At 42.6% G+C, this 21,593-nt stretch overlaps 2 protein-coding genes across 4 annotated transcripts in view; both read right to left on the bottom strand.

Annotated features, from left to right (window-relative positions):
• The window catches only part of DENND5B (DENN domain containing 5B), a 167,600-nt gene extending 156,272 nt beyond the window's left edge, over positions 1–11,328 (bottom strand). Inside the window, exon 1 of one of the 3 annotated variants that reach the window (XM_045829098.1) lies at positions 10,646–11,328. In XM_045829098.1, the coding sequence (XP_045685054.1) occupies positions 10,646–10,772 (127 nt within the window). In that variant the 5' untranslated portion in view covers positions 10,773–11,328. The remainder of the gene's footprint in view (positions 1–10,645) is intronic. The other 2 variants (XM_045829096.1, XM_045829097.1) reach the window with 2 other exon arrangements.
• A 4,750-nt stretch (positions 11,329–16,078) lies between these two features.
• LOC123812930 (transcription factor Spi-C-like) lies at positions 16,079–17,012 on the bottom strand. Its single transcript, XM_045829864.1, is given in 3 exon segments — positions 16,079–16,490; positions 16,492–16,545; positions 16,547–17,012. Coding segments are annotated over 3 exon segments (759 nt in total). The 5' UTR covers positions 16,997–17,012; the 3' UTR covers positions 16,079–16,235.
• Between the last annotated feature and the right edge of the window lie 4,581 nt (positions 17,013–21,593).

Below are 21,593 nucleotides of genomic sequence, written 5' to 3'. Positions count from 1 at the left end.
TCACAGTTTAAAACCTAGAGGTCCACACTGCACCTAAGTTTCGGCATGCTAGTTCTCACAGAAGGGTTGAGCTTAAAAGGTTCTATCACCAAAATTCTACCTCATAGTTCTATGGCACTCTCTAGTTTACCAGCTCTTTCCAAGACACCATCACATTTTACACTTGGGAAAAGTATCTAGGAACAGTCTAGATCAGCATTAGTGCTGAAAAACATACTCCCATGTACATCCTCAAATTATGAACATATTTTTTTTAAAAAAACATACAGGGTAAGGGAGCATATAGACTACTTTTGTAGGCAGGAGTATTCCTAATAGAACACGAACATGTGAAAACTATTTTATAGGTCATCAGTAACAGTAGCACAACAGTAGCCTTAACAAGATAAATTTCCCATCATGTATGGGCTTTCCACAATTGCTGGTGTGGTGCATATAATGCCACCACCCTTTTCACTTACAGCCAACAAAAGCACACAGGAATGGAACTGAGTGAGACTGACATCATTTGGGAAGATCTTGAACCCAATCTACTTATTTTAAAAATGTGTATCATTTAACCCTGGCCAGGTAACTCGGCTGCTTGGAGCATTGTCCCAATACACCACGGTTGTGGGTTTGAGGCTAGTCGGGGCACATATAAGAACCAATGCATACATAAATAAGTGGAAAAACACCTGTCTGGCGTAGCTCAGTGGACTGAGCGCGGGCTGGGAACCAAAGTGTCCCAGGTTCGATTCCCAGCCAGGGTACATGCCTGGGTTGCAGGCCATAACCCCCAGCAACCACACATTGATGTTTCTCTCTCTCTCTATCTCCCTCCCTTCCCTCTCTAAAAATAAATAAATAAAATCTTTAAAAAAATACCAATAAACTTAAAAAAAATAATAAGTGGAAAAACAAGTCAATGCTTTTCTCTCTCAAATCAGTAAATAAATTTTGGAAATGTTTATCATTTACAACCTCAGTATTCGACTAGTGTTAATAATTAACCGGTGACCACGTTCACAAATGGCAGGCCCACTCACGTGCCACCACCCAGCAGCTGAGGACAGCTGGCCTGAAGGACAAGGAGCGGCTAAGGACCACTTTGGAGTCAGTGCGGGACGCAGTCCCAGCTTGGGCCTTTACTGTCTGTGTGAGTTAGGGCAACACCCCATGGAACCTGAGCCTCCTCGTCTGTAAAATGAAGAAAATACTGCCTTCCAGTTATTCTGAGGATTAAAGATGATATTTGTAAGTCGCCAACCACAATTCTTGCCCCAACATGTGTTTGCTGCCTTCACAGTTCACCATGTGCTTGAGGGCCATTTCCTGGAGCTACCTCTAACTTAGCGGTGCCAATACGTAAGTTTGAAAGTCATTTACATGGAGCATTATTTCAAAAATGGATTTCTGTACCAGTGATGTAGACAAGTTTACACAAGAAACAGTTATAATATCAATTTAGAACAGTAAATAAATGTCATGGATTCTTGGGAAAGATGCAGGAATGTCTAGAAAGCAACTGTTCCATGTTTTTTATCCTCAGGATGTGCTGTCCCAGTAGCATATAAAATACAAACCTTCCACGTTTATTCCTAGAATTCTCACTTCGTACCTCCTCATACTCAGCCAACCATTTCTGCATTCTGTTAGAAAAGTAATGTGCAAAAGACAGTCTCCTACTAAAAACTTTTGGAATCTCTGGCTAAAAGGTCATTAGTTGATACCATCTTAAAAAGCCAAGCCTTAGGTGGAATAGAACATTATGTATGGTACAATAAAGACAAAACATAAATGGAAAAACATGTTAATAAACTTTATAGAAACAAAGAAAACTATCCTGGCTGACCATGCGTCCAACTGATATAGATGCCCACGAACAAGGAAACTGAATGCAATTTCCTGAGATACTCCTACCAAACCACAAATGCAGCTACAAGGGCTCTTTAACACAACCACTTTCTGAAATTCCATAAATACTTCCCACCATTTATGCGCTCATCACTTGGCACTAGTTTATAAATAAATAAGACATGTCATTTGCTTTCAAAAAATCAAAGCCTGAGGCCTGGCCGAGTTTGATCCCAGTCAGGGCACACACAAGAATCAACCAATGACTGCATACATCAGTGTAACAATACCTCAATGTTTCTTTCTATCTCTCTCCCTTCCTCTCTCTAAAAGTCAATATATTTAAAAAAAAAATCAAAGCCTTGCTGATACCTACATGCCTGCTTGCATAAAGTTGGTAAAGAAAAAAAAGTTTGTTAAGTTTATTTAATCACAGCTTATTTCAAGAGGGAAAGTACAGGTCAATAAATATTATAAACAGAATAAATTTTAGTAGCTCGCCACAAAACTGAAAAATACTTATTTAAAAAATTAATCATTCATCCACACTTTTGCTTTTTCATCAATTTCATAAGCTTCTCATTTAAAAAAAAAAACAAAAAAACCTCTCTAGCTTCCGTTTTGGAGTTTAAAAACCCACACATAAACATATTAACTTTTACAGTCAGTAACAAAAAGAAATGTTATATTTTTGCCCATTTTCAATTATCTCATTCGCTTAGTCAATCTGTACTATTTGAGTCCCTAGCATGGGCCAGGCACTACTTCGGGCACTGAGTACACAATCACAAAGGTCCTGCCCTCCGGGACCCAACAATCTACTGGGGAAGATTGGCATTAAAAAGGGAAAGTAAAACCCTGACTAGTGTGCCTCAGTTAGTTGGGCGTTGTCCTGCTAAGTGCAAGGTCATGGGTTCAATTCCATGTCAGGGCAGGTGCCTGGGTTGCAGATTTGGTCCCCGGTTGGACCCAGTAAAAGAGGCAACCAATGAAAGTTTCTCTCTCACATCACGTTTCTCTCCATTTCTTTCTCCCTCCCTTCACCTCTCTCTAAAGTAAATAAATAAAATCTTTAAAAATAGTAATATTTTTTATGTTGATGATATGTTAAAATATCCTAGATGCATAAATAAAGCATATCACTAAAAGCAATGTCTGTTTCTTTTTACCTTTTTAAATGTGGCTACAAGAAAATGTTAAGTAACAGATTTGTCTCACACTTTATATTTTATGGATGATGCTGGTCCAGAAAAACAGGATTCCAGGGAGAGAATGGAAGATGCACAGGCCATGAGCCAGGCAGGAGGCAGATGTGTTTATAAACCTGTAAAGAATCCAATATAGCTGGAAAAAGTGACCTGGTCAGAAAAGGTTGGAAAGGCAGGCGAGACCATGAAGAGCTTTGTAAACCACAGACTAAATATTTGTGCCCACCCCCAATTCATATGTTGGAATTTAATCCCCAGTGTGGTGGTGGTGGTATTGGGAGGAGGGGCCTTTGGGAAGAAGGTGCTCAGGGTATAGGCCTCCTGAATGGGATCTGTGCCCTTATAAAAGAGACTCCAGAGAACACCCTCACTCCTTCCACAGAAGAAGGCCATCTGTGAACCAGGAAAGGGGCCTCTCCAGACACCAGATTTGCAGGGACCTTGACCTTGAACTTTCCAGCCTCCAGTACTGTGAGAAATAAATTTCTGTTGTTTATAAGCCATGGGTCTATGGGTGGCAGGCAGCTCAAACAAACTAAGATACAGGGTAAAGCTTGAATCTTAATCCAAATATGAAAGAAGTTAACGAAAAATTTAAAACAGAAAAAAATTATTCTAAGATCTCATCATCTATTTTGTGGAGAACTGCTGGAATATTTAGAGATTATCTAATGTGGTAATTCCAAAGAGGGGACCCTGGGTCCCTAAAAGTGCATGTAGGTAATAATTGAGAGTCCATGAACTGATATTAATATTTTTAAAAGCTTATTAAAAGGTATACCTTTCCTGTAAGGGGAACTGCACAAACTAAATGATTTCTTTTTCCTTTCATTGTGGCAGAAATTATAATCACTAGATTCATCCTTATGTAGTATATGTGGAGTATATTAGTCCTCATATTTTATGTCATTTAGGATTAATTTTTTTAACTGATACATTTCACTTATTTATTCAAAGACGATGTCAGGCCGGTGGAGGGGAGGGCTGGTATGTCTGGAATTCAGCCATCTCACTTAACCCCTTCGGGACAGATGGAAACACCGAGGCCCACGGCTGTCCTAAGGGACGAGCCAGGACTGCGTGTGCGCTCTACCTGCTGAACTCACTGCCCTGCCAGCCCTGGTTCCACAAGCAATCATGTATTCCCCTTAAAGACTGTAAGCTTATCTAAGGAGAGTAACAATTTAAGATAAAACCCTGTAAGGAAAGCAAAGAGGTTAAAAAAATTTAAAGTGGTATTTGTAGTTAATGTAATAAATGCCTTATATTTATATAGTAACATCTAACTTTCATAAATACTCATAAAAACAAAAGTAGTTTTCTGATGAATAAATGAAGTGTGGCCCTAAGACGAGACAAGTGAGGTCAAGCCACAGTCTCCCTCTTAGTTCTCTCTCCCATACAGAGGAGTTAAAAGACAACCTCGCTTGATTACAAAGTCATCCACACACAGGTCCCATATTGGCAGACTTTACAGCCTGCGTAACGCAATGGACATCAGTACAGGGGCAGCAGAGGCAGTGGTTACGGGCATGGATGGATCCCGTCAGACAGACCCTGCAGTCTAGGTTTCTCACTAATTGTATGAGCCTGGGTTAAACTCCCTAGCCTTGGTTTCCTCTTCTGTAAAACAAAGAAAATAGTGCCACCTCCTACCATTGTTTTCAGGATTAAACGAGGTAATAACTATGATGCATTTATCACAGTTGCCAGCATGTAGAAAGCACTGAATGTTAGTCATTTTATTATTGCTATTTCATTGAAGATTCTTACAGAATGGTGGCTCAAACATTTTATATTGAATAAATAGTCCAAAGTGTAAGGGTTAGTTATGGCTTTACCAAAACAAAATGTAGGTCATTATCAATCAAAAATGTTCAGGATCTGAAAGTGTGGTACTTGATTCCTCAAGTACCTCAAGTAGGAACTGTCTCCAGCAAATTACAAAAGAAGAAAATGTTTTCGCCTGAATGAAGCTTCGTAGAAATAACTAACAATGATTGTATTCTAGACATTTATTTTTATTGCTCCAAGAGTGTCTGTGACCAGCAGTGGAAATACAAGCAGCAGGATACACTCAGAAATTAGTCACTGCACCTTAGCAGCAGGTATTACTTATACTCACCCAGCCTCCTTTATCTCTCCCTGTCCCCTTTCTTTCCCATCTCTATTTTCTCCTCCTCCAAAAACACTGCATGCCCCCCTCCCCCCGTCCCATACTTCCCCTTCCTCTCTTCTCATCATCCTCCCGCTAGCTCGCTAACAAGTGGGGCAGGCGCCTGGGCCCCGAGGCTTTCGCAGGGGGTGTAACTACACTCACTACAGGGCCAATTTCAGGGGAAGGAGCTGTAGCCCCAGTGGATGTTAAAAATCAAGTTATCACTATGCCACAGCAACCAGACCTTGAATTTTCTTTGGCCTCATTAGAATGGAGGCTGATCTTTGCATTACTCCTTCCCCAGCCCCAGCTGCCAGGCCAGGCCTTCCAAGCTCTCAAACACAATCTTTTCGGGGCCAAAGATGTCAATGAAGCTAACAACTGAGGCGATACCAACGGCAGTCAGGTCAGGGCCACTCCCACCGCACCCACGCCTGTACACCTGGCCATTACTTTTAAAAAACAAGTCTTGACCATGACACTCAGTCTGGAACAAGAGTAAGCCTGAAATGCTTGCTGAACTCAAGTCAAACTCATCTTTTTCCTGAGCTGAAATAAAATAACTATGGCCCTGGCCGGATAGATCACATGGGTAAAATGCTGTCCTGATTAAGCCAAGGTTGTGGCGTTTGGTCTCTAGTCAGGGTATATACAAGAAGCAACCAAAGAGTGCATAAATAACTGGTACAACCAACTGATGTTTCTCTCTCTGTCTCCCCCCACCACTTCTCTCTCTCTAAAATCAATAAAAATTGGAGGAAAAAAAACACCTATAAAGCCTAGTGTACTAGAACAACCCAGACTCTAGTCTAGTGCCTGCTGCTAGTCAATGAGCTGAGAGGGTCCTTACCCTCTCAGCCTTGCTTTCTTCCATGCATGATGATACTGTCAGTCTCAAATTTTGTATCTGAATTTAGACCCTGGTCTCCACTGCCTCTGAGCAATTCTGGAAACCACACCCAAGATAACCAAAGCTAAAAATAAATAGCTAGAGGCACCAAGGAAGAGAACTAAACAAAAGCCTGTGGCAGGAATCCCACCCATCCGACTCGTATTATTAAGGCCAAATCCAGACTCCCAAGGGAATGCTTTAAGAATTTCCTGGTCACAACACAATTTGTTGACTCATATGTAAACTTTACATTCATTCACTTTATTAAACGCTAGGTATAAGACACTGTGACAGACAAAGACAAATCCCCTCATGGGGATCGGCATATTTATATTACTTAAAGGTCTACTTATGTCCTTCATTTTTCCATTGCCTAAAAGATTTGCTGTACATCAAGCCACATAAATTCCTATAGTTAGGCCTTGGAGGAAATGAGCCATAAAAGAAAATTTCAAAATGATGTCTGCCTTCCTTCACGTCAACTAATTCCAGCCACTTACTTCTATTTATTCCTCTTTTTTATGCAATAAAGAATCAGTTTGAAACTTTTTTGTATCTTTAACATTTTAAGGAAATTTAAACATGTCTGCATCAACATTTAAAGGACATTTTTGTTTATGGTTAAGTGTATCTTGAAAATATACCATGAATAAAAGAAGCACAACAGCTAAGATGTGCCAGAGAAACAACAATGGGTAGCACCAGTGTATCTGTATGTGTACACACATGCATACACACATGTGTCTATTGTGGGTCTCTCCCAGTAATTCCTAGGTCCTCCATAAAAAAATATTTTTACTTACATATTCAAATTATTGTTAGCTGTTAAAAGATCTATTTGAGATGAAAGAAATCTTTTCCATTGTTGGTAATGCTGGGCTTTATTGTGAGTAATGTCTGAATAACAACTTAAAGTCCTGATAACTTTAACATAAGGTCTTAGTCTATTTATTACTTCATCATATGGTTTGTGTCCTTAATTTTATTTCAGTGTCCCACCACTTGCAGAGTATAAATTCTAGGAACATGCATACATTAAGAAAAAGCCCACAAAGCAACTGGTAGAATTTGTTTGATAACAGTCAATTAAGACCTTCTATAGGCAGGGTGACAACTTGCTAAGATACAGTATGATAAAAATAGGTCCGTTCCAGAGAAGTAAAATAGAAACTGCCATTACCTTTGAAATTAATGCAGCAAAACAGAAACAACCTTCTGACTAATTTGTCTACCTCACTAGCCTTCTTTCTTCATCCCCACATGTAGCTCTGTGGAACAGTCAAAAAATTGCTGATGGGGAACATGATACTACGTCCTCCTGTTTTCCTCTCATCTCACTGGCCACACTTTTTTGTCCTTAATTGATTTTAGAGAGAGAAAGAAGAATGGGGGTGGGGGAGAAGGTCAGACAGGAGCTAAGAGATGGACAGCAGACATATGTTGATTTGCTGTTCCACTTATTTATGCATTCCCTGGTTGCTTCTTATATGTGTCCTGACCCAGGATAAAACCTACAACCTTGGTATATAGGGACAATGTTCTAACCAACTGAGCTACTCAGCCAGGGCAGGTGGCCACACTTGTTAATCTCCTTAGTAATGTCTCCTCTTCATCCTCCCTACCTCTGAATGTTGGAATGTCTCCAGGACTGAATCCTTGAACCTGTTCTCTTTACTGTCTATCTACACTGATTCCCTGGGTGATATTACCCAATTTCATGACTTTCGACTTACAACTAAACAAAAATTGAGACCCCATGTAAGAAGTCCTGCCTACCAGATATCTCCATCTAAATGTCTAATGGGCACCTCAAATTAATATGTCCAAAACTGAACTAATCTTCCCTAGCCTGCTTCTCCATCTGTCTTCCTATTTCTGTAAATAGAGATGCTTATAATTTAGGCTGAAACTCTTGGAGTCATCTTTGATTACTTTCTTTTAATATGAACACAATACCCAGCTCATCAGCAAGTCCTGCTGGCTCTACCTTCAAAATATACCCAGCTCACCACCATTTCATTGCTACTGCCTTGTTCCAAGCCATCAACACCTCTCACCTCAAATAGTGAAAAAGAGCCTCCTACCTGGTCTGTCTCTATCCTTGCCCCTGACACAGTCTAATCAACACAGAAGCCACAGAGGTCCTTTTACACTGAGATCTCATGACACTACTCAAAACCTTCCAGGGGTTTCCCTAAGAATTGTCTATGATGCCCTACACAATCTCTCCCACTCTTTCTCTGTGGTCGTATCCACTACTATCCAACCCCCTCACTCAGCTCCAACCACACTGGCATCCTTGCTGTTGCCTGCATAAACTAGGCACTATCGCAACTCAGGTCTTTGCAGGTGCTTCTTACTCTGCCTGTAACACTGTTCCCCAAGACAGTCCATGTGGCTTGCTGCCTTAAATCCTTCAGAGCTCTGTTCAAATGCCAACTTATCCCCAAGGCCTTCCCTACCATCTTATTTTAAATTGCAACCAACCACCTCCCCCCTATTCTGTTGGCACCTGGCCTAGTCTCATTTCCCTGCTTTATTTTTCCTCATAGCAAGCATTAACATCTGGCAAACCACATATTTTCATTATTTGGTTACACGAGAATGTCAACACTAAAATGGCAGGGATTCTTGACTGCTTTGTTCACAGCTGTCCCCAGTGCCTAGAACACACCTAGAAAAAAAAATCAGCACCTAAAGGCTTTCAGAAACCTTTCATTCAACTATTTGTTGATACTGAAATATTACCAGGCAAAATTGTTACTTCAAAACACCAAGTATTATGAGGAACAGAAATCTCAATCGCCCACACTCACACATAGTATTGCCCACAGAAAAGTCAGTTCATGCCCTAAAAAAGGCATTTAAATTCATTCTTTACTGTTTAATTTTGTTGAAGCCTTAGGACTATGCCTAAGGAGTCCCAAGCCATACCTACAGGTTTTTGTTTTAGCTTTACTAGGAATATAGACCTGAAATGAAGGGGGAGGAAAAAAAATACAGGCTTTTCCTCTCATCAGTCACCACTGACAGAAGACCTCCAAGGGACCTGGTGCCACAAATGTTTAGGATGTTTAGGGGAAAAGTGATTTTAGAAAATAAAATAATCCTTTTAACAGTCCCCAAAGAGGAATCTCTCCAAATGCCTCTGCAGACATTTGTTTTCCTAACTTTACATCCCTTAACAAAGGCCTTCTTAACAGGTAAGTGAAATCGAGGTTGAAGAAACACGATACAAAATTATACATACAGAAAAATGGGTACTCAACTCATCCTTTTTCAAAAAAAATTAATTGATACTACACTTAAAGAGTTTTTGTGGAAATGTTTTGCTGTGAAACTGACTTAAATGAAAAGATACTCATCTAAGGCGTGGGTTGATGGGTACCATATCTTCAGGCTGAACAGTTTTGCTTACTATTTTTTATTACTTAATATATTATTCCCAGCCCCCAACCACCCAACCAAAAGGAAAAAAAAAACAAAACACACACATTGGTGCAATCAGTAAGGAATGCTCTGTCCAAAGGAAGCTGTTCTGAAAGGCTATGACCTAAGTGTTTAACACTGACACAGATAAAGTTCGGGCGGTAGATGTCACTTGTCTCATCCATAAAAAAAAAAATCAAGATTCAGATTCAAGAAGGCAAGCAGAAAGAAACAGGCGTGAAAATGAATCAGTTGTTTCTGCCTCAACACTGCGCAATCGCCCCCCAGTCCCCCAAATCCTTTAACGTCCCTTTTCCTAGCGTCGGTTCCCCAGCTCAGCCCTGCACTGCGCCATCAAATGAATCCAGATGAGTGACCAGAGCCCCTCCAGGAAAACCCAGGCAGTGACACACGGAGCGCCCAACACAGAGGAAAATATCCAACTACTAAAACTCGGGAACAGTAGACAGTATCAACAAAGTGTGGTGCCGGTCCCAGGCGTTCAAAGGTCCTCGCTAGCTCCGTGACACTGCCAAATCGATAGGATTCCAAAAGGCGACTCGACTATCATCGCAGAAGCTAGGAACTGCCAGGGATGAAGTCCGACTAGCGTTCCGCCCCGCGCTCCCCCCACAGCCAGGCGGTCTCCGACGCCCCCTCCCCCAAGAGGACCAGAGCGTCGCGTCACGTGCCGGGGCTGAAACTTCGCGGCCGGTGCGCTGAGGGTGGGTGGGGGGTGGGATACGCGGGGTCGCAGCAAGGCCCAGGAGTTAGCGTGCCCAGTGACTCACTAGCCGCCTCCCCCTGCAGCTACCGGGAAAGGGGCTGCTGTGCCGGTCAGGGCCATGCCCTCAGGGCCACTTCTGTCCCTGCCCCCGCGCCCATTATTAACAACACTGAGCCTGGAGGCAAAGCCCCCGGCGGGCGTCCTGCACGGCGCGGCATCCGCGGCTTGGAAGCGCACCCAGCACGAGGAATAAATAACAATGTCATTAAATAGGCGCCCTAGCGCCGATCCGGCCGAGGAGCGGGCGCCACCGAGAGCTGACTTTGTCTGGAGCCTGCACCCCGCCTCCCGCGCGTCCCCGCGGGGACCCCCGCGCCGCCGCAGCCCGGCCTTACCAGCCAGCTCGTCGGGCTCCAGCCCGCTGTCCGCGTCGATCCCGCACAGCACGAAGTAGTGCGCGAAGCGGCAGGCGGCCTGGGAGGAGCCCGAGCCCGGGCCGGGGGCCGCGCCGCTCCCGCTCATCCCGGCTCCGCTGCTCCTGCCGCTGCCGCCGCCGCCGCCCGGGAAGGCTCAGTGCCGCGGCTGCCGCTCAGGCTGCGGTCTCCGCGCGCCCGTCCTAGGGCGACACCGGCGCGCCCATGGCCGTACTGCCGCCGCTCGTCACCGCAGCCTCGCTCCTCGCGCGGCGCCGGGGAAGCGGCCGCGAGCTCGCTCCGGGTCAGTCCGGCTCCAGGTCCCGGTGGGGGAAGGGCGCGGAGGGGGAGTGTCGGCGGAAGAGGCTCACGCCCGCCGCAGCTGCGCCAGCGAGCCGTGAGCCCGGCGTCTGGCGCCCGCCGGTCAGCTGAGCGGCGCTCGGGCTGTGGGAGCGCAGGGAGGGAGGGGGCGCCCGAGACCGGCCGTGGGGCGGGAGAACGGAGACGCCGGGGAGGCGGCGCGCGCGAGCAGCACGCGTTTCGGCCGTGCGCGCACGCGCCCAGCGGGCTCGCGGGAAGCGCCAGGCGCGGTCGGGATGCGTGCCCGTCAGACCGGGTTGCGGCGCTAGGGCTGGCCACGGGCACACACGCAGTCGCCTCCTGCGCTGTGCCGGCCAATTAAAGGATTAGCCGCAGAGCGGGATTCTATCTTCTAAATAGATGCTGCCTATTCAGTTTTGGGCACGGTTAACAGCCACTCTGAGATTATTTCCCACAACGGTCTGGACCATCAACATCTTTCAAACTGTGACATGAGCAGTTGTCAGTCTCATTTTAAGATCCTAGTCCTTGACTCCTTACCCTGGCCTTCAGTCCCATTCACCAGCAATCCCTCTCAGTGAATTGGTGACAACTCAGAGGAGGACCTGGGAGGGGGAGGGAGGACAACTCAAAATCCTCAAAGCATTGAGACTTCTAAAAGGACTACCATACCCAGCTTCTCCTCCTCACTCCCCCGCTACCCTACCCCCCGCCAATTCCGTAATTTATCCTGACATTTTCCAGGTCAGTGTAAAATAGCCTAGGCGCTCCAGTTCCCTGGCTCTGTACTAGTTTGATATTATCAGCTCTCGATCAGAGACTGATAAGGCAAAAGGAATTAGACCCTGAACTCTGCTCCTCAGAAGGCCAAGGCTTTCTTACCTGCTATTTCCTCTATCCATTCTTCAGAAGGAGCTCACCAAATTCTTAGTCCTTCGAAAGGTGAAAAACTGAATGCATTACATCTCCACATTGTTGTCTCTTCCACACCACTCCCTCCTCTCTTCTTTCAGGATCTTGGTATAAGATGGGATGGGTTGGGATGGGGGGCGTCATGAACACCACTGTAGACACACACAAGCAAACCTTACAGGGAAGTGAAGAGAACGAACCTCAATTCTTTGACCAAATAATGTTCTTCCCGGAAGATATGTATTCGTGCATACCATCATTTACTGTAGTTTCTATCCTCCTTTCTCTCTCTTCAATTTTCAAATGTAAGAAAAATCAAGAAATCGGGATGAGCCACAGCCCGGATAATTGATCTTTAGCTTCTACTGCACTCTGCCCCTTTCCTTCAAAACACTTATAGTGACTTTTCCTGTGTCTGTCTTCTTCAGCTGTATTAGTGAGTCGAAATCACTTGTTTTGTTTAAGGAGTCATGCTCTGTGCTTCATCATATCTCTAATATCCAGCAGAACCCTGGTCCCACGTTGCTCCTCAACTTATATGTTTTTTAAAGATTTTATTTATTTATCTTTAGAGAGAGGGGAAGGAAGGGAGGAAAAGAAGCAGAGAAACATCCAACAGTTGCCTCTGGCACTCCTCCAACAAGGACCTTCCCCAAAACCCAGGCATGTGCCCTGAGCGGGAATCCAAATGACGAACTTTCGGTTTGCAGGATAACCCCCAACCCACTTAGCCACACCAGTCAGGGATCAACTTATATTTATTGACTGAATAAAAGAAGATGGTTATCTAGGTAGTAACAAGCTGTCATGCTACTGGGAAAATATACAAAGTTTGATATATGTAACATGAATATATGCTAATTTGTTCTTACTCAATTATTGCATTTCCTCATATAGAGGGTACTGAAATGTGTAAAACAATTTCACTAATAAAAAGGGGAGGGAGTGACTGGATATATATGTGTTTCTCCTATTTTTGTTGGTAGCTTCTTACAGAATGTTTGTTAGATTCTAGACTAATCAAACAATGCACAATAAGAAATTAATTTACTGTTTGCACTAACCAAGAGATATGTCATTTTTCGTTCATTTGAAAGTAACTGATTCATGAGCTTGAAAGTTCCACATTAATATTTTTAATGTGGTGAAACAGAATAAAGCCCAAACAGAATGTATTGAATTATGACATATAAATCTCTTTAAAATTGACAAAAATCTCTAAAATCTTTCCTAAAGATTTCAAGAAAAGAGTCACACATTACAAGATTACACAGTTATTTGAAAGTATCAGGGTATGTTTCTAATTATCACTTCAGAATGACAGTGTAGATATATTCTGCATTAAGCTGCAATGTAACAGTTGAAAAGATAATCAAGAATTACCTATACATCATTACATACATGTCTTTCTCCTGCATAGAGACAGAAATAAATTAGCTTAGTGACCACGAATAAGGTGAAATAAATTTTCAAAATATTTAAATTGTGATGAGGAGGAAAGAGATCATATCCTCATCTCATGCTAAAATATAACCTTTGTCAAAACCCGTTCTTTAGGAGAAAAATGGGGACAACTGTAATTGAGCAACAATAAATTTAAAAAAAAAAATGCTTCACCTCTCTCATGCCATCCACACGTGCACACAAACCAGAGAGAAGCATGGCTATTCAGAGCTCCAGACATTGAGAGGGCCACGTTTTCCTCATGGTCATTCACTGCGTGCCACCAGCTTAGCAGTGCTATCAATTTCCACTCCCTGCCTCCCACAGGCAGCAGCACTGGCTGGGCTCAGCTACTCTAAGTCACGCCCTTGGGTTAAGGTTTTACCACAGTCTGTCAAAGGTAGCAGGTAGCTACTCAGATACTTGGAGCATTGTCTTCCATTCTGCTGTTGTTCCTTGTGCATTTGCTGCCCAAAATTGAATGGAGAATTTACTGGAGTGGAGACATTAATCCCAATTTTAACTCCTAGATAGCACAAAACATGACAAATAATCACAATTCCGAAAAAAGGAAATCTTGAGTGACATTTTCTTCTGCCAGGGTTTTAGGTTTCCGGAAAAATCTTACTGCAGCAAAAGGTTATTTGGAAAAATCAATAATCATACTCCCTTATAGTTTCAGAGAAAGGGTCAATTTATGCCAGTAAGCATTTGGTACAAAACAGATGACTCACAATTTTGCATAAATCTGTTTCTGCCTTACACAATAAGTCTCATATTATCCCCCTAAAACCTCCTTTGTATAAGTCATTGTGCTGTGCTTTGAGCACATGAAACTAAAAGACATGATCCCTCTTCTTCAGGAGTGTATAATCTAGTAGGAAGGAAACTATCTTTCAAATATAATTAAAATAGCCCTGGCTGGTGTGGCTCAGTGGATTGAGTGCTGGTCTGCGAACCAAAGGTTTGCCAGTTTGATTCCCAGTCAGGGCACATGCCTGGGTTGTGAGCCAGGTTCCCAGTGAGGGGTGCGCAAGAGACAACCACACATTGATGCTTCTCCCTCTCCCTTCCCCTCTATCTAAAAATAAATTAAATTGTTGGGGACCGCCCTGCCTGGTATCAGAAGCTGTAACCCCGGCCAAGGCTAAGGCTGAGGAAGTGGCCTTGGACCATACGCCAGCTAGGAGACAAAAGCTTATCTCCCTGGCAGGAACACTGCTTCTGCTGCTTCATTCATAACTGAACCCCAATGCTTGGTCGGTTAGCCAATGACGGGTAAGATTCCCCAAGGGGGGAACGACCTAAAACAGGCACAAACACGTGGGAGCCCCCAAGAAAGGACTTTGGGGGCTATAGCAAAAGGGGGTAATGGACCCTCGCTCCTCGGCTGTGATATAGCCTGAGTCCTCATCGTCTGTGAGAAAATCTCCGTATCTCTTGGCTGCCTTACTTCCCTTGCTCCACCTAAGCCTGAAACAATGACAGGGTGGTACAGCCCTGTGCTGAAAAGGGCGGGTTCCCCGGGTGATCAGGCCTAAGAAAGAATATGTAAAATCCTGTGAAACCTGCTTTGTTTAGAATGCTCTCAGTTGAATGATAAGGGTCTAAGGAAGAAGTAAGTTTGTTCCTTAAAGTTTTACAGGACTAAAATAGGCCCTCAGATTTCCTTGTTATCTATTGTTTGACCCTTACTTCCTAGCAATGAGTAATGAGCTTTTACCTGAATTCTTATTCAAACAAAACCAATAAAAAGTCTCTCCGGAGGGGGAACGAGGCACTCTCCCCATCAGAGAGAGGGTGGCCAAAGGCGCTCCCCACGTGAGGAGTGGTCCTTCTGTTCCTATTCCCCCACAGGACCTGGTTATCTCTGTGTATGTTTTTAGCATGTTTCGACGACCATCCGCAGCCAAGATGGATACTGCTGGCCAGTATCTTTCACATTAAATATTTAAAAATATAATTAAAATTCCAAAAAGAGATGATAAAAATAAAATGTAGTATATTCCACGTGGCAAGTTCAGAAAGTGATAATGGGATTTAGTGAGCAGAGATATCAAATCTTGTTAAGAAATCCAGTTAGATACTACAAAAGTGCTAATATTTGAAAAGGGCCTTATAAGAGGAATAAGATTTTATCAGGTACGGATGGGAAGGCAGACATTCCAGGCACAGAAGAAATAAGTGGGGTATGGAAGGTGCGTAGAAGACAGCAGTTCAGTTGGAGCCCCAGTATTAACAGCCTTGAATGCCAGGCAAGTAGGGTTGACGCACTTTCTTTTACTATTATACCTACCTTGCTGGTACCTGAAAGCTAGTCTTAGCTAGCTTTGAGCTTAACATAGAATATTTGAGATCAAATAAATATCTAAGTCTTACAGAATTTTTGAGACACATACATTGTTAGTGAACTAGAAGCAAAGCATAAAAGACTAGATTATAGGATATCTTAAAGTCCCTTTCAATTCTAATGTCTATAAACCTACGAAATCTCTTTACTTGAGTTTAGTAACCTTTCCCCCATATGCTACTTATAACTTCTTTTCATAGATCCACTTTAGAATTTGATTATTTTTTCTTTTTATAATGAAAAAAATTTAAATATACAGAAAGACTAAAATAATAAATGCCTATATACACATCACCTAATTTTAATATCAACCTCTTGCCATTTTCATTTCACCTATTTGTTTTTTACTAAAGTATTGGAAAATAAGTAAGGCATAACATTTGTCAACATTTTTTTTTCTTTTTAATTTAATTTTACTTTTATTGACTTTATTCAGATGACATTGAATAATAAAATTATTTAGGTTTCAAGTGTACAATTCTATCATGCATCATCTGTATTGCCTGTTCAGGCATTTCTGATGTCAGGAAGTCATAATATGTAAGACTACATTTCACAATTAGGGTAACTTAGCTCATGATAACTGGCATATGCATAATTATAATTTGCATTCCAGTTACTTAAACTTAGATATTCTTGGTCAGGTTGAACATACTGTGAGTAAAAGATCTCTTTTTCCAACAGATGAGGTGGAGAGAGTCTTTGGAGAATGGCCTCATTGAACTGGTAAGTTAGTTTTCTTCGGATTTTGGTGATTTCCCCAGTTCTTCCATAATTCCTCAGTGCTCTGGCCATTTTCTGAGTACGTCATGGTCTTCCGGTTGCCTTTTCTTTTCCCCCAAAGTTGGGCGAGTTTTTTCTTTGTTTTTTGATATAAACTGAAAGATGCCTTTACTTTTATCTACCCACTGAATACAACATGCCATCTTGGGATTACACAGGGATTCGTAAAGGTATTCGAACAGTCGGAGCTTCTTCCTGCCTTTCACTCCTTTTTGCTGGAGAACAGGAGGTTGTACCAGCTGGTTTTCAGGGATGTTCTGCAGAGACTGATGGGTATTTCCTTCAAAATAGAGGTCCGAAGCACTGTTTATTACTGTTCTCCAGCTGTAGACAGGTTCCTCTGTAGGCAGCATACTGTAGTAGCTGGAATTTCCTCTGGCATGGGCGTGGGGACAGTGGTTGATGAGACTCAAGTAATTTTTGTAATCTGTGGGGTATTGCAGATCTCCAGCTGAATGTTGCCTCAGTACCTCAAAAGCATCTTCAAACGCTTGACCCAGCTTATCTTGTTCAACACAAGCCATACTTCATTAATGAATTGACAATCCTGTTCACTAGAGTCCGACCTAGCCTCCACAGGGACCAGGTGGGAATGGCCTCCTCCTCCGTAACCAAGTGTGCACTACCCTTCACATTTGTCAACATTTTAATATGCCTCTGTCTTATCTAAAGTTTCACATGAATTTTTTTTACTGTCTCAATGAAATCTCCAGACTCTCTTTTCTCTTTACTGCACATAAACTGTCCAACATTAGTTCCTATTCATCATCTAGCCCTATTCTTTCACACTCTTTTTTCCAATAATCTATAGTAGATTCATGCATGTCATGGTTTTCTCAGTACTGCCTCCATCTTTCCAAAACCCACTTCCTTTCATCCCACCCAAATTGTTCTCTCAGGAGCTACAATGATATGCTGCAACTTCACACACACACACACACACACACACACACACATATACATACACACCACAGTTGACTGGTCTAAAAGAAGGCTAATGGCCCAGGATGGGCCAGTGAACAATTTCCCATTGATCTTGGACTTAGGTCTCGAAGAGTTCAGGTGGTCTCTCTGCAGGTGGACAGCTCTGTTAGCTGAAAAGCCCAGGAAATATCAGTGTCCACCTTTCTACCATATGAGGAAAGAGAGGAGAATAAGGCTGACACGCCGCAGAACAGACAGGACAATTGGAGCAACCATTCTCCATTGTTATCATGAATTTTACTTTTGTTCCTAAACTAATTTAAACTGGGGTTCTGGCACTTGCAACCAAAGTGTGATTGGTAAATGCAGTTTGGCCCGGGGCATAGCAGTAGGAAGATTGGGAAAACCTGCGGACTCCCCTGACTTAAAGGTATAAAGACCACTCTGAACACTTACCTGCTACCACATTCAAAACTTAAAAGAGAAGTTGTAATCCTGTGTATGTTTTCAAGATCTCTCTATAGTTATAAATAAATACATAAACCTGTAAAAACTAACTTTACTTATCTTTCTACTTATTGAGACAATAGCAAACCTATATTAAAAATATAATGGAGTTTTTTTCTCCTATTGGTAGATTGTACTTTGTGTTCAAAAATCTTAATGTTACATTGTTTGCAATACATGTATCTGACAAAAGACTTTTATATAGAATATTTAAAATTCTTGACTGAGGGTATTTTTTAAAACAATTTTATTTATTTTTATTTTTAGAGAAAGGGAAAGGGAGGGAGAGGGAGAGAAACATTGGTCAGTTGCTTCTCCCCAAATCATGGACCTGGCCTGCAACCCAGGCATGTGCCCTGACTGGGAATCAAACTGGTGACCTTTTGGTTGACAGGATGACACCCAATCCACTGAGCCACACCAGTCAGGGCCCAAGGACATGTTTTTATTGATTTTCGAGAGAGAGGAAGGAAGAGTAGAGAGAAACATGAATGGGTTGCCTCCCATACACACCCCAACAAGGGATTGAACCTGCAACCAGGTATGTGCTTGACCAGGAATCAAACCCACAACCCTTTTGCTGTATGAGAATGACACTCCATTCAACTGAGCCACCTGGTCAGGGCTAAAGAACTCTTACAACTCAGTTAGACAACCCCATTTTTAAATAGACAAAATATCTGAACAAACACTTCACACATGAAAATATATGAATGGCCAAGCAGTATAGGAAAAGATACCTAACATCACTGTTTCAAGAAATAGATGGAAAAGATCAGGGATGACTAAATCACTAGCAGATAGCACTTCCTAGGCTCTACATTGGCTAAAAATTAAAAGTCTGACAATACCAAGTGTTGGGGAAGATGTATATATTGCTGGTGGGAATGCAAAATGACACAATTTGAAAAACAATTTGGTAGCTTCTTGTAAAGTTAAGCATATGCCCACCATATGTCCAGGCAAATTCCACTTGTATATGTCTCCCAAGAGAAATTGAAACATATGAGGCTCATGGGGGCAGGGGATGAAAAAAATTGAGACATATGACCACAAAAGATTTGTTCCCACAAATGTTCATAGCCACTTTGTTCATAGCAACCCCAAAGTAGAAATAACCTATGCCAGGTATTGATTTATTGTCTCTCAGACTTGAACCCACCTTCCCTGCCCTGCTTTGTGATAGTGGAGCTGGAGCCTGCGAGCATTTCTCTCCTGCCTACTGGCACAATGTCAGGCTTTGTCAAAGTGAGGGCACTGGTGGGACACTACAAGGTGGTATCAGCAGGAAGGCATTGCCCTTCTGGGTTCTGGTCCTTCTCCCGTGTTTTTATCCAGCACAGGTACTAACACCTGGTAGCACTCACCTCTGCAGCCCTCTCTGGCCAGTTCCAACCAGTCTCAGGCCTTGTTCTTCCCACCCTCAGGCTGCCAGTGGAGGCCAGCTCCAAATTGCCTGAACTGTCTGGAGGCTGCAGGCCACCTATGGGCCAGCTCTAGCTTGTGTCCTTTGGTGAGTTCCTTCATCACAGACAAGGACATCATGCATTCCAGTGGTCGCCACCTTCAAAGAAGTCTGAGCCAAAGTCTGTGAGGGGCGGGGGACACTCTCCCAAGTGTTTGAATCCTTCAAAGCTCATTCTCCCTCAGCCCACTTGCTACTTCCAAACCCTCACTTACTCTTTTATGTCATTAACCACCTTTTACTTGCTACTAAGTATATTAAATTTTCCTGTTCAAGTGAATGGTTTCTGTCTCCTGACTGATATATAACCTAGGTGTCCATCCCCAGGTAAATGGATAAATAAATTGGCATACATGTACCCTGGAATACTACTCAGCAGTAAAGAAGAATGAACTTGTCAGAAAACTAAAAATGGAACTGCCTTTTGACTCAGGATTATACCCTAAGAGCCCTGAAACACCAATCCAAAAGAACCTATGCACCCCAAAGTTCATAGCAGCACAATTTACAATAGCCAAGCGCTGGAAGCAACCTAGGTGCCCATCAGTAAATGAATGGATCAAAAAACTATGGTACATTTACACAATGGAATTCTATGCAGCAGAGAGAAAGGAGCTCTTACCCTTTGCGATAGCATGGATGGAACTACAGAGAATTATGCTAAGTGAAATAAGCCAGGTGGTGAGGGACAAATACCATATGATCTGACCTTTAACTGGAACATAATCAACAAAAAGAAAAAAGAAATAACCAGAGACATTAAAATTAAGAACAATCTAACAATAGCCAGAGGGGAGGGGGGAGGAGACAGTGGGGAGAAGGGTTTTCAGGAACTACTATAAAGGACACATGGACAAAACCAAGGGGGAAGGTGGAAGCAAGGGAGGGAGGTGGGTTTGGCTGGGGTGGCAGGGAGTGGTAGGGAGAAAATGCAGACAACTGTAACTGAACAACAATAAAGTAATTTTTTAAAAAAGAATGAACTTCTGATACATGCAACCAGGTGATGACTGTCAAAAATTATGCTGAGCAGGAAGATATTAGGTGCAAAAAAGTCCATAGTGTGTTATTTATGAGAAGTTCCAGGACAGAAAGCAGATCAGTGGCATCCTGGGGCCGGGGTGGGGGTCAAGGTGTAGAGAATTGACTACAAAAGTGCACAAGTGAACTTTCTAGAGTATAAAAAAAATTGGATGTCTTGATTGTGGTAGTGATTTCACAGATATATATATTTGTCAAAAAGCTTTGAATTGTGCTCTTAGAATGCATGCATTAAAATATATGTAAATTATACCTCAATGAAATGTATTGAAAAAGAAAAAAACAGCCCTGCAAACCAAAGTGTTCACACAAAACAGCCCTGGATTGAGTGTCAGCCTGTGAACCAAAGGGTCACCAGTTTGATTTCCAGTCAGGGCACATGCCTGAGTTGCAGGCCAGGTCCCTAGTAGGGGACATGCAAGAGGTGACTACACATTGATGTTTTTCTCTCTCTCTGCCTCCCTCCCTTCCTCTGTCTCTAAAAATAAATAAAATATTTTTTAAAATAGAAAAAAAAGTCCATTAAAATTTTTTAATTAAATTTATTTTTTAGAGAGAAAGAAAGGGAGGGAGAAAGAGAGGGAGAAAAACATCTATGAGTGACAGAAACATTGATCTGTTGCTTATCGCAAGCCCTGATCTGGCCCATGACCCAGGTACATGCCCTGAGTGAGAATCAAACTGGCGACCTTTTGGTTTGCAGGCCAGTGCTCAACCTGCTGAGCCACACTAGCCAGGGCAAATTATGTCCATTTTTAATGGCATCTTATGTTTCAAAACTTTACAGTTTCTAAAAGTCTACTACTCATCTTTGTTGATTGACAAGACTTGATTCAAATTCTTACAAAAATCTTGTCCAATGTTCATTTGGTCAGCTGGCTTGTTTTGAGGCCATTTGGTCTGCTGGTGAGGAGGATGGCCTTCAGGGTCACATGGCCAGGCTTCAAACCTCACTTCTCACCTCTAAGACAACCTGCTTAATGTTACTAAGCTTTACGTTCCTTGTTCGTACAGTCGGGACCAAAAAAGGGTCATTGTGAAGTTTAGAGGAGATAAAACATATATGGTTAGCATAGTGCCTGGTACACAGAAAGCCTCGAGTACATGTGAGGTATTGTTTTTATGAGTCAAGCATTGAGCTACATAGCTTAACGTACAATATCTCTTGATTTGACTTTTAGCAG

Source organism: Phyllostomus hastatus, unplaced genomic scaffold, assembly GCF_019186645.2.
Source record: "Phyllostomus hastatus isolate PE091 unplaced genomic scaffold, TTU_PhHast_1.1 phas_scaffold_93, whole genome shotgun sequence".
Lineage (NCBI taxonomy): Eukaryota > Metazoa > Chordata > Mammalia > Chiroptera > Phyllostomidae > Phyllostomus > Phyllostomus hastatus.
This window is presented reverse-complemented; position numbering and strand designations above follow the sequence as displayed.